Consider the following 13,002-nt stretch of genomic DNA (forward strand, 5'->3'; position numbering starts at 1 on the left):
GGCTCGATTATGAGCCAGAGACAATGCTGTGGCCTGTTTCCCGCTAGGCTGGCAGGGGGAAACCCATGTTTCCGCCAGCCATTCTAGCGGGAAACTCTTCATGGATCCGGCGGGGAGGTAGCCAGTGTGGTGGCACCCTCCCCCTCGGAAGTTCGTCAGACTCCTAATGAGGCCCTCAATCTTCTAACCCACCATCCGCAAATATATCTATGGGACAAACAATTTTTTACTGGTTCCAGTTACTGCTTGCTACTCTGATTCAAGCATGTGAATCTATGAAATATCCAATAATGGAGAAGAAAATGAGTTACTTACCTGTAACTTCAGTTCTCCAATATTGGTATCTTTCATAGATTCAAATGCTACCCACACACCCCCGCTAAGAGGCTCCCCTTATAGCTAGGAATGTTATTCCCACTTGTGCTTGAAAATCTGAGGGAATCAGCATCTCTTTGGAGTGTTCTAGAGCAGTGGTTCCCAACCTTTTCACATCTGTGGACCCCCACTTTATCATTACTGGAAGCGGGGGACCCCCACTGAATCATTATTGGAATCCGGGGACCCCCTACTAAGCCATTACTGAAAGCTGGGGACCTAACCTGTTAATTTTAGTTTATTTTCTGAGCAGTCGTGGATCCCCTGAGGAGGCTTCATGGACCCCCAGGAGTCCCCGGACCACAGGTTGGGAACCACTGTTCTAGAGGGTGCTGGCACCTAACTGGTTATAGGTCAAGTTTGGTCCTTTTTAAAAAAGGGACATAGCTATGTTGTTAAAGGATTTGTTCATTGCCATTAAGGCCTATGGTAATGAGACATTCTGCTATGTTAGTGTACCGTGGGACTCCCACTTCGAAGGGCATGATTCAAGCATGTGAATCTATGAAAGATACCAATACTAGAGAACTAAAGTTATAGGTAAGTAATTTATTTTCTTATGATCGACACTGAGTCTGATTTAGAGTTTGGAGGGTGTGTACTCCATCACTAATCTGACGGATATGCTGTCTGCATTCTTGCAAGTCCACTAGCATTTAATGCACTTGTAATAAGTCGAACATGTACTTGTAAGGTCATATCTGCTACAAACAATCCGGAAGTGTATTTGTAGGGTATTTGTGGCTGCTGCTACGTGTGACCATGGAAGTTGTAGTTCTGGTGATGTAATTTACTACTCTCCATTGTGCTATTTTATTCTTTGTCCATGTTCCCTGTCTACCTGGCCTCTTATGCCCTAATCTGTCTGGTGGCCTGACAGTGTCCCAGGAAAGGTCAAGGGATCCAAGCAGCACTCCTTACACAGATTAGTGAAAGTCACATTGATCAGAACAGCTAATGGCATGGTGATCGTGGGCTGGTACGATTAGCAGTTTATATGGGAAGAACATGGCAATCTGGCAGTACTTACAAGCCAGGTCCAAAAACACATCAAAGGTCAAAGTACACCTACATACAGGACTGCTAGGTATGATGTTGTCTTGTGTATGTCTCATCTCATTTTCCCCGCAGAGAATGAGCCCAATGCAAGAAGAACTTGACAGACAATGTATGCAGATATTAGGTTCCTTTTGACGCAATTCAGTTCACTGCATTAATGATGTTCTCTCTCATGATGTTCTCTCTCATGATGTTCTCTCTCATGATGGACACTGGCATAAAGTACCAGTCTGAGCCTCTTGTACCTTCCAACTCAATCTGATTTAGTTATAGCCCCTAAAGTCTCAATGGAAGGATAGGAATTATGAAAAGCTATCAGCCAGAGGCAGACCTACACATCAATGTGCTGGAATTAAGAACCATCAAAAAAGACCTATAGTCGTTTGTACTCCAAGTACATCGCTGATCCGGTTGAACCCAGAATGGGAACTAAAAACAACCTATTGAAGATTTTCAGTGTGGCGGGAAAGCAAGGGTGGACCTGCTTGTGAGGTAAACAAATAGGAAATGCCAGTTTTACGGAAGCAGGTACGCACAAGCAGGATCTTGGGTGAAAATATTTTGTATTGCTTTGTCTGGGACATATGGATTGCCCTCTTTTACTTTAAGGGTTGTCACAAAGCCAAAACAAGAACCATGCTGGATGATCCTAATCACTCTGACTTGGCCAAGAGAATACTCATTCATGGACCAGCTTCACCTAGCAGAACTGCAACCCATTCCAGTAGGGTCACGGAGAAATCTCCTGTCCAGGTGCTGTGAAAATGTCTTGCATCACAATTCAGGATCACTGAAACTATCAGCCTGGCTCCAAAATCAATGATGTATCCCATCTAGACAACCCAGCTGCCTGTAGAAAGATAGAATCACAATGAGCACCAGACCTTGATCTATAGCAACTGTTCCTATTGTTTTTCACCTCAACAAACTAATTGTACTCAAGGTTTTCTGTCAGGAACTATTTGACCCAGCAGGAAGATCTTTACACTCTTGATCTGTCCATATGTCTCAAACTGTTTCCAGACCGGAGGAATGACATGAGGAAATCTGAACAGTTGCTAATAGCCTTTTCTAATTTATGATCTCATCATTTTCAAAATAGCGAATCTCAGGATTGGTAGCAGCGGGAGGGTGGAGCTGACTGAGTATCAAGATTGCTGCTGATTAGCGTGGTTCCTGACACTGCTGCACATATCAGACACAATCATTCAACTACTTGCACTATCCACACAACAGAACCATACTCCTTGCTCTGGTATAATCCCTTGAACAATTTCAGCAGCCTGGATTGCTAAAAGGAGCAGTAGATAGCATATATGGTGTGCTGTCTGGTATTGCAGTGAGAAGTCGAGGAGTCAGCATAGAGGTGAAATGCCACAGTGAAGTGGCACAGTGAGGGAGACGTACTGCTCCAGCTATGTACCTACAGACAAGGGGGCCAGGCACCTGAACTGGGGACCTTTTGGTGCCGAAGCAGCCTGGCAGTTGCCGGGTCCCTTGATGTGGACTGGGCATCCTCAGGACAACAACCCATCTGTCCTGGAAAGAAGAGTGTCTGACCGAGGGTGATCTTGACTAGGCCCAGCATGTGCCAAGGAACATCAACCCGTTTTCTAGAGACATTTTAAGGCATGGGCAAAGTGGGCAATAGTATAGGGCATCCACCTTTCAAGCGTCCCACATGGAAAGTGAACTTTCTCTCTATTTTACTTCTGTCTACTCTATTCCTCTATCTAAACATATCTGCCTCTCTGCCTAACTCTACCTCTGACTCTACCTACCCAGTGTCACCTTACGGATTCTTTAGGTGCCAGGAAAGACCTATTTCAGTTGTTTTTGTGTAACCCTGTTAAAGATGAATCTATATTTTAGTATTTTTTGCATCATGCATTCTTGAATTTGCAGGACATGCGTACATTTTTTTTATATTTGTTATGTAAAGTGAGCCCTAAAATATGTCTTGCCTGGGCCCCCAAAATTCTTAAGATGACACTGTTTTGAGCTGAAAAAAATAACAACTGCCAGGCAAAGTAGCTGGGCCCAGTGTGTTCCAAGGGACATCGTCATGCCCATGAACCGCAGTGACCCCAGCAGTAAGGGCAGAGAGTGTGTACTTCATCATGTGGGCCTGCATAGCAGCAGCATCCAGTTGGGTTCTGCTGGCCCTGGAGCCACCTGAGTCAACAGCTTTGTGTGAGTGAAGCACCACAAAGGTAACTACAATAACTGAAGTCACTGAACAATACATACCTTAAGGCTACTGTGTATGTATTAACTAGGAGAGGTGATTGAGAGCCTGAATACCGAATCCGAACTAGAGATAATCTACTATAGAATTGCTCCTCCAACATCCTCTGTGCAGGGTAAGCCCACACGATTTAATCCAGCCAGAGTTCTGACATAATATCAGTGAATGAATTGCTGAAAATAGCATTGAGGAATTGCTCTCCCTAACACCCCATGCCACGCTAACATAACTTGCACATTACCAAGTACAGGAAACTACATACAGACGGCCTATGTAAAGTAGATGTTACTCTGCCCAATATCAGCAAACTGATCACAATCTAGCAAATCTGACTTTTTATGCTAGACAAACAGGTTGCACTGCAGACAGAGACACCAAAAAACAAGAGGATAAAGTGACACCTGTGAAGGGCAACAAATGTGCTACAAATGTCAATGAACTACTTAAAGGAACAGTGCTTAATTTGTGCTTGTTGTTTCCAGTGCGGAGCACCGGCACTTATTTTTGAGGGCCGGCAATTATTTTTCTGCCTCAAGCATTTACTGCGAGCAAAAGACACCTATGGGAAAGACAGAGGAAGAGAAAAAACGAAAAAGGCGTCACAATGGGAGAAAGCAGAAAGCTGAAGGGGGCAGGGAGTGGCTGTAAACGCATTGAAGAGGCCCAAAATGGCTTCAGGATTACACTGCCTTAGTATTCCATGTTCAACATTGCGCTCGCCCCTAAAACTGAATACTTGGCCACACGATCCCTCAGGAAAAATACATGCATTGAGGGAGCTTGGGAATCCATCAACAGTGGCAAATGGATCAGTTTGTGGAAAATATGTTCATTGAACTCCTTGGAAAAGAAGACTTCTCACCAGCATTCATAGTTAAGCTTCCCATCGGTCTTTATGGACCAAATCTGTTTATTATTATTTTAAATTATAAACATCACATATGTAACGCATCAGAATAATACAATTGCTTTGATATACAGCATGCTCCATGCGCAGTGATAGAAAACCTAAATAGAACTTCAACTTTGTTTCCCCGCGTCTGGCATGTCATACAACAATCTATTGATCCCAGGCCTCGTTCCAATGTAATCTTGGCCCTGCGTATACATCTCTACTGCACATTCGCTCCCATTCGCTCAATTCAACTCCAGAACCCTCAAATAGGCCAGACATGTCAATTCTGTGAACTCCGCAGACAGTATTTGGAAGAATGGTTGCCAAAGTTCCTTAAAGTCACCACTACGCTGCTGTGAAGTCAAAGTGAGCTTTTCCATAACGAGGATAAACCACAGCTTATGGAGCCATGATGTTACTGTCGGGATCTTGTCAGTCCCCCACACGGTTAATAGCAGCTGTAGTGCCGCATTTAAAGCCAAGGCCATCTGCCGTCCTTTCAATGATCCCAGGGGGAAAGTGAGCGGGTTAGGCAGGCCGAGCAAAGTGTACGCAGGAAATCTGGGGATCTGAGTATCAAACGCCACGTCAATAATGTCTATTATATTCTCCCAGTACCGATGAAGCTTAGGGCAATGCCATAGTAGGTGAACAAGCGACCCTCCACCCCTGCACCCCCTCCAACAAAGGCTGGACTTAGTGGGATCCCAAGCATGAATCCTTGCTGGGGTGTGGTACCAATAGGAGGCCACTTTATAGGCTGTCTCTGTACCTGCCGCATTGTAAGCCGTGTGGTGTGTCCTGTAAAAGATGCTCTCCCACTCCTCGTCAGAGAGCTCCCTCTCCAGTTCCTTCTCCCACCTCAGCTGGCTCTTAGTCTTAGGCGAGCGGGCCTCCCCCTGCAAGAGAGCGTAAAGCTCCGAAATCACCCGCTTATCGTCCTTTTTCACTAGAATACATTTTTCGGCCTATCTATTAATGCTCTATTGGCTGGTAGCAGGGCCCAGTGTCATATTTGATAATACATCATCCTGTCAGCCTCGGTTAAGCCATACGTCTCCCTCATCTGGTCAAAGGGGATCACCCCCTGCTCATCAAAAAGGTATCCTACCCTTTTACAGCCCCCTTCATGCCAACGACGCAGTGCCTCCGATTTCAGGCCCGGACCAAAATCAGGGTTCGCACCTAGGGGGGTCATTGGGGACGGGAATGTCGTCAAGCCCATTCTGTTGGCCACCCCGTCCCACACCTTCATCGACACTTCCGTGATCGGGGATACGTACAACCCCCGTGCTCTGTGACGGCGCCTAAGCCAGGGCTCCTTCCATATATGGGAGCCCACCACCGCCTGATCCATGAAGCACCAATGTTTCTCGGAAGATGGGCGACTCCATTCTAATAGGAAATGCAATTGTACTGCCTGAAAATATCGTAGAAGGCAGGGGACTGCCAATCCTCCCTCCTGCTTAGGGCGATACAACACCCGACATGGTAGCCGCGTCGCCTTTCCCTCCTAAATAAATCTTGGAACCGCTGTTTGAAGGGTTGCTATTGTTCGTGGCGGGGTGCCACCGGAAGTGCCTGAAACACATACAGTACGCGTGGTAGGATGGTCATCTTTATTGCCGCCACCCTACCCAACCAAGACAGTTTAAATCTCCCCCAGGTCTCTAAGTCTCGCTGCACCTCCCGAATCAGTTTCGTGTAATTAAACGTCGCCGTACGAGCGACAGTGGACCCTAACTCAACCCCCAAGTACGGGAGCTTTGAGGAAGACCATATAAAGTGGAATCGGGCCTTCAGATCTATTTCATGCTCGGCACTGATAAACCTACTCATGGCCTGCGACTTTAGCATATTCATCCTGAATCCCGAGACCCGTCCAAATTCCTCTAGTATACCCATTAGTACAGGCAGTGAGGTCGCCGGTTCCGCCAAAGTAAGAATCACGTCATCCGCGTACAATGAAATGATGTGCTCATCTCCTCCAAACTTCACGCCTGTGATCCAAGGGTTATCCCGAAGCCGCTGCGCCATGGGCTCCATATAGAGCGCGAACAAGAGGGGCGAAAGCGGGCACCCCTGCCGGGTCCCTCTTTGAATTGAGAATGGCAACGAGAGCGTCCCATTAAGTTGGACCGCCGCCCGAGGCTCCTTATAAATACAGCGGATCCATGCCATAAAACCCGGGCCCAGCCCAAAGCGCTCTAGCACCCTGAACAGGTGTGGCCAATGAACCCTATCGAATGCCTTTTCGGTATCGATAGAAAGGAAGAGAGCCTCCCTGCATGATCTATCAGTTTTATCCAATAGATGAAGCAGTCGCTTCGTATTATCACTACACTGCCTATGCGGTATAAATCCCGCTTGGTCGGGATCCACAAGGCCCGGCATGTAATAATTGAGACGATGTGCCAGTATGCCAGTGAGCAGTTTGGCATTAAAATTCAAGAGGGAGATCGGCCTGTATGAGGCGCACTCCTCGGGATCCTTCCCCGGCTTTGGAATAACCACGATAGTGGCATCCAACATGCTAGGCGTGAGAGCCCCTGTATGTCGAAAGGAATTAAAGAGTCGCACTAAAACTGGTACAAGTTCCATTCAGAAGGTCTTATAAAAAAGTGCGGAGAAACCATCGGGGCCAGGTGACTTCCCGACCTGCAAGCGTGCAATTGCTGATATGACCTCTTCCGCCCTTATAGGTTGATCTAACGAAGTCGCCTCCCTCTCGGTCAAGGAAGTAATTGCTATACCCTCTAGAAAGGCCTCCAGAGTTGAGTTACCGGGCTCATCAGCCCCATATAGTTCCCGATAGAATTCCGCAAAGGCCTCCGCAATTTGGTCGCTTGTGCGCGCTTCCGTTCCCAAGGGAGAGCAAACCATTTTTATCATTGATGCCGCACGCTGCGCTCGCAACCGATGTGCCAGTAGCTTCCCACATCTATTACTACCTATATAGTACTTATGCTTAAGGCGAACTATCGCATATTCTGCCCTGTCCCAATCCAACCTCCTCAACTGCTTCCTTACTTTCTCAAGCTCTCGCCATACACTCGGTGAACTGGTGTGCTTATGTGAATGCTACAATACCATCACTCACTGTTCTAAGTCCTCTCTGAGTAGTCTCCTTGCTTTATTATCCCTAGCAGACAGCGACATCACCTCACCCCTCAGTACAGCCTTCAGTGCCTCCCACAGCGTCGCCAAGCAAGTAGTCCCGTCGTCATTAAAGCTAAGGTAGTCTATTATTGCACCATGAATCGCCTCTACTGTTGCATCGTTCTGAAGCATTGAGTCCCTAAATCGCCACCCCGATGCGCCCACATGCTCCATGTTCATGTGAACCTCAACTGTAACCGGGGCGTGGTCCGACAGGGCTCGAGGCTCAATCACTGACTCCATAACCCAGGAAATAAACTTTTGCGAGGCCAAGAAAAGGTCAAGCCTAGCATATGTCTTAGTCGCTGCCGAGTAAAAGGAATAGTCCCTTAACGTGGGTTGCGCCCTCCTCCACACATCCTCCAGGCCACACTCACTCAGCCACTGACGACCAGCCACCGTCATTGACCCCGTCTGCCCATACCGGTGACCTGAACGATCCAGATCCCCATCCATCACCAGGTTAAAATCGCCCCCCACCAGGATGGCACCGTCGGGGATTGCCGCAGCGGGGTCAAAGCCTGTTTTAGGAAGATTTCCTGCTGGGAATTAGGCGCGTATAGAGAAGCAATAGTGAAGGAAAAAAAACCCAGTCTCATTCTCATAGCTAGAAGCCTCCCTTGCACCTCATGCAGTTTTGTCACCACTTCCCCAGGGAATGAGCGCGCTAATAGTATCGCCACCCCTGCATACTTTGATGGTTCCGAAGACCAGAACTGCCTGGGGAACCACTCAGAGCGCATATGATAAATATATTTTGGGACGAGGTGTGTCTCCTGCAGCAGGCATATGTGACTCCCCGATCTCTCTAAGGCGGACAGGATGGCTAGCCTCTTGGTAGGGTTATTGAGCCCATGAACATTCAAGCTTGTATATTTAATAATCATACCCTAAAATGAGGGCAGCATGCAAGAAGAAAGGGAGCTCGCAAGAAGAACACCCCCGTGCCAAGTTCTACTCCACCTAAAACACCAAGGCTTGAGAATATCTCCACAAAAAAGCCAGCATCGCATGGAAACCCTACAACATTCAACCAATACGCACAACAGGTGCACACAACAAAGAAGTCCTCGGACATCCATCTTCACGAGGAAAAGTCTCCACAGGGCAGTAGATCCATCCATGTTTGGTAATCCAGGTCCATCGCCCCCGCCGCCCCGACCCTCTTCATCGGCCAACATGCCGTTAACATCTAGGCCAACCACAGATCGGGACCACCCGCCCCCCCTCCTCTAAGCTGTAGTTCAGGCGGCCACGCTGTTCAAAACGGATTCCCTCCCCGACCTCAGCTGCAAAGCCGTTGGGCGCTGCAGCTTCCTTCTTTTCTCCTTTCGCTGCCAGTGTGGAGGACCCCCCTCAGGCAAGGTCGCCTTCTCGCTCGCGCCTGGCATATATCCTCCAGACCCAGGATCCGACTTGCTTCCGAGATGGATTTCACCTGCCGGAGCTGCTCCTCCCAGCGGAAGACCAGGTGGAACGGGTGGCCCCAGGAGTAAGACACATTGTGCGCCCGCAAGTGCTCCGTGATCGGTCTAAATTCTCTCCGCCTTTGCAAAGTCCGTACAGAGAGGTCGTGGAATAGTTGGAGCTCATGTCCTCTAAAAAGTACCTGCTGAAGATTGCGGGCCCGCTGTAGGATCTTTTCTTTAAGGAAAAAATTGTGGAGACAGGCTAGAATATCCAGGGGGCGGTCTCCAGGGCCACCAGCGCGGCCGACACGATGAACTCTATCCAGGACTATTTCCTGAGTCTCGTCCTGGCCAAGCAGAGAGCGAAACAGGCCCACCACATAGTCCCCAATGTCCTCCTTTTCCGCCCCCACCGGAGCCCCTCTGATGCAAATATTTTGTCTCCTTGAGTGATTTTCCAAATCCTCAACCGCTGTCTGGAGGAGGTCCTGCTGCTCTCGGAGGCGGACTACCTCCTGTTGCAGGCCCGCCACCTCTTGACCACAAGGAATCTCACCATCTTCCAACTGCGAAACTCGCTCTCCCAAGGAGGTAACCTCTCCTCGCAGCTCCTTCACCTCCTAGGAAATGTCCATACGCAGCTCCTGAATGTCGCTCCAAAGGGAATCAAACAGGGAGGTCAAAAAGCCCTTTGTGACCGGTGAACCCTCATCCGGATCCATCTCCATCCGACCCTTCAGGGGTCTCGTCGCCGGTGAGTCCTCAGCCATACCACCCGATGTCAGGCGGGCCCCTGTCAGCATTTCTCTCACTGAGTGCTCTCGCTTGGATTTGGACGCCGCCATGGCTCACAGGCGCAGTCTCGGTTCGCCGGATCAGCCCCACAAGTCTCTCCAAAAGCTCCCACCAGATCACCAGGTGTCGCCGTATCAAAGTTTGCACCTGGTCCTAGCACTTGGTAGCCTCCTCCTGCGAAGCTTCGCTTTTATAGCCTCTACCTCCTCATGCAAGGGCCCGCACTTACTTATACTCCTTGTGGGTGAGTATAGCAACCTCGGGGCAAAGCGATGGCCTCCCCTATCTTCGCCCGGAACTTCAGGCCTCTCCTTCGTCCTGTAGAGGCCCGCTAGGGAGGGGGGAGCCGACCTCCAGCTCCGACCAGATCCTGTGTACGGAGGAATCCTCCGCACCCAAGGCGCCTGCAGGTCCTGTGGCCCAGGCCCCCAATGCGGTCCCGCTACTTGCGGGGCCCAAAACGAAACTTCTAGGCCTCCGGCCCCTCCGGCGCTGGGCCCAGGAAGCCGTCGGGGGAAGGCCCGCCTCGCGGCCCAGGCCGCCGCCCAAGCCGCTCCGCGGCCCGAACGCGTTTCGGGGCCGGCCGCTCCTCTCCCAATGGGAGCAGTGTAGCGTGCCTCGGGGCCTCTGTCAGGCGGCCAACAGCCCACGGCAGCGCCCGTCGCTTCCGGGTGGCCTCAGGGTGTCCCCCCGCCGGGCCAGTCAGCGGTGTTCCGGGCCAGGGCGGTGGAGCTCGGACAGGCACGTCCTAGCACGCCGCCATCTTGGCCACGCCCCCTGCCCATCAGTCTTTAGCCCCAAACAGATTCCGGAACTCTAGCCAAGTTCCTTCATTGCACATATCCTAAATTACAGAGATGAAGACACCACTGTCAGACTTGCACATGAGAAAAGAGACATGGAATATTCAGGGATCTGAATATCCCTCTTCCCACATTTCACGATTGCAGTGCAGGAACTTCATGGTACCTTCACCATTAGGACGAAGCTACAAATTCTCAGACTCTCCTACGCAATGCTGTACCCAGCAAAGCTCAAAATCACATGGAACAATGAAACACAGATATTTTTGAATGTGCAGGCTGGCTGTGCACACCTACCTCAGGAGCACTGGGAGAGTAGAAGCAGCAGGTTCTATGCCATCCTCAGGTGAAGTACTGGAGATGGCAGTTGACTAAAATATGGTATTGCACTGCGTGACTGTGCAATGATGTCCAAATGGTAAACGTACATACTAGTGAGATCTTTTCAAATTATATGAATAGGATGAATGTTTTTCAGCTACTGCAGGCTATGTTTAGCATAGTACAACTTTCTGAATTTTACTGTCGGACTCGACGATGGGGAATGATTCAATGCATGCAAATCTATGAAAGATATCAATACTGTAGAACTACAGTTACAGGTTAGTAACCTTTTTCCGTGCAGATAAATACGTTACTTCTTCGTGCTCAAAAGAAGATCCAACACTGTCTTATAGCTTCATACTTAACCAAAAACACAGTGAATTGAAATGTTACACTCAGTTGGTGAAATTACAGAAATTAAGCATAAGTGAATGGGTGCTGGCCCTGCCCAAAAAGACACAGATGCAAGTGTTACACCACTGGATACTAAAAGTATTTGGATGAGCTGTGAAAGTTAGGGACCGTGACTGCATTTGGAAAGATGGAACAAAATGTGCATCAAAGTGAACTTATGTCTCCTTGCTTGATTTGGCTGAATTTTCTTTTCAGGTGGAGTACGATCTCAGCAACAGTACCAAGGGCCACCTTCAAATCCAGAGCAGTGACCGCATTGAACAGAGTGCCATTCCCAAATGCGTGGCCTGGTACCCTCCAATTACTAAGGAGAGTTTCATTGTAACTGCCAATGACCAGTTCAAAATTAAGCTTTACAATGCAACTACCAAAATGTGCAGGTACAGTACTAATGAGAGTGTGAGCGAGTGGAGAAAACATGTTAAGAGCCCTAAAATGCTGTGCAAGTAGTCTCAGGGTAATAACTGGAATATATAGGCAACATCTAGAAAAGCAATTGGCTTGATTTTACAGTATTGAATGAATGGTAGCATCACTTAGACTGTGTACTTCACTGTGGACTGCATATTTCCCACCATTTTTAACTATTTGTATTTTTCCTAATGTACTTGCATTGATGTAGTTGCTCCATAGAGACATCCTCTAATGGTGTGTCCCATCAGGCTGTGTTTGCCAGGTTTTTCATAGCTACTAAATTGGCTCTTATGGATCTATCTGATGTTGATTTTAGTGGCAACCTTTGAAGCTAGAACTTTAAGCTAAGAATAGAAATTCTCAAAGAACTAGAGATTAGTAGACTACGTGCCCCAATATTTCGATTTTTATCTTAATGTGCTCAACAATGGGTATGACCCCGGATTAAAATGGACCCAGGAGAGAATGGAGGTACTTTGGAGTGGGAGAACTCTTTTTATTGAACATCGTGGGACGGGACTGAGTTGGTCAAGATGAGTACATTTTAAGTAGTCAGCTCTATACGTGTTTTATACCACACTTGAATATTGTATCCCACAGTGTTCATTAAAAGCTTGTTGATATGAATTAAACAATGCCTATCCAAGACTCAGGCAAGACTGGAAGAAGGCCCTTTTACTGAGTGGAAGAGGGTATGGCTCAAGAGAATGATATTGTGTCATGGGGCATAATCTGGGCCTGATTCTTAAAAAACATTGTAAATCTACTCCTGTAAGTATACATGCACGTTTGGGGTGGATTAATTTTTTAGAGGAATTGTCACAGACTTCCTTGAACACCTAGGAATCTGTGACAAAAGCAGCTTTCCTGGAGTATTCATATGCATAAACCAGAGTACATGCTTAGCAAAAGTGCATTTGCTAGGTTTTGTGGGTTATTCTCCAACATTGCATGACATCCCCACCCAGGAACAACTAGCAGCCAAGTTACATCAACCTAATGTTGCACCAAAGTTGTATATTATTACATTACTGTGAAGTAATATTTTACGTGGGACTAAACTGATTTAGGATTGCAGATTCTTTCAGGGAACCAAAAAAAAAAATT

The 13,002-nt window shown here is 48.0% G+C and overlaps 1 protein-coding gene across 2 annotated transcripts in view; it reads left to right on the forward strand.

Annotated features, from left to right (window-relative positions):
- CFAP251 (cilia and flagella associated protein 251) overlaps positions 1 to 13,002 on the forward strand; it is a 410,814-nt gene that overhangs the window by 232,607 nt on the left and 165,205 nt on the right. For both annotated transcript variants that reach the window (XM_069214923.1, XM_069214922.1), the window contains exon 15: positions 11,677 to 11,861. In XM_069214923.1, coding sequence (XP_069071024.1) covers positions 11,677 to 11,861 — 185 coding nt within the window. The remainder of the gene's footprint in view (positions 1 to 11,676; positions 11,862 to 13,002) is intronic.

The sequence above is a fragment of the Pleurodeles waltl genome, chromosome 11, assembly GCF_031143425.1.
Source record: "Pleurodeles waltl isolate 20211129_DDA chromosome 11, aPleWal1.hap1.20221129, whole genome shotgun sequence".
Lineage (NCBI taxonomy): Eukaryota > Metazoa > Chordata > Amphibia > Caudata > Salamandridae > Pleurodeles > Pleurodeles waltl.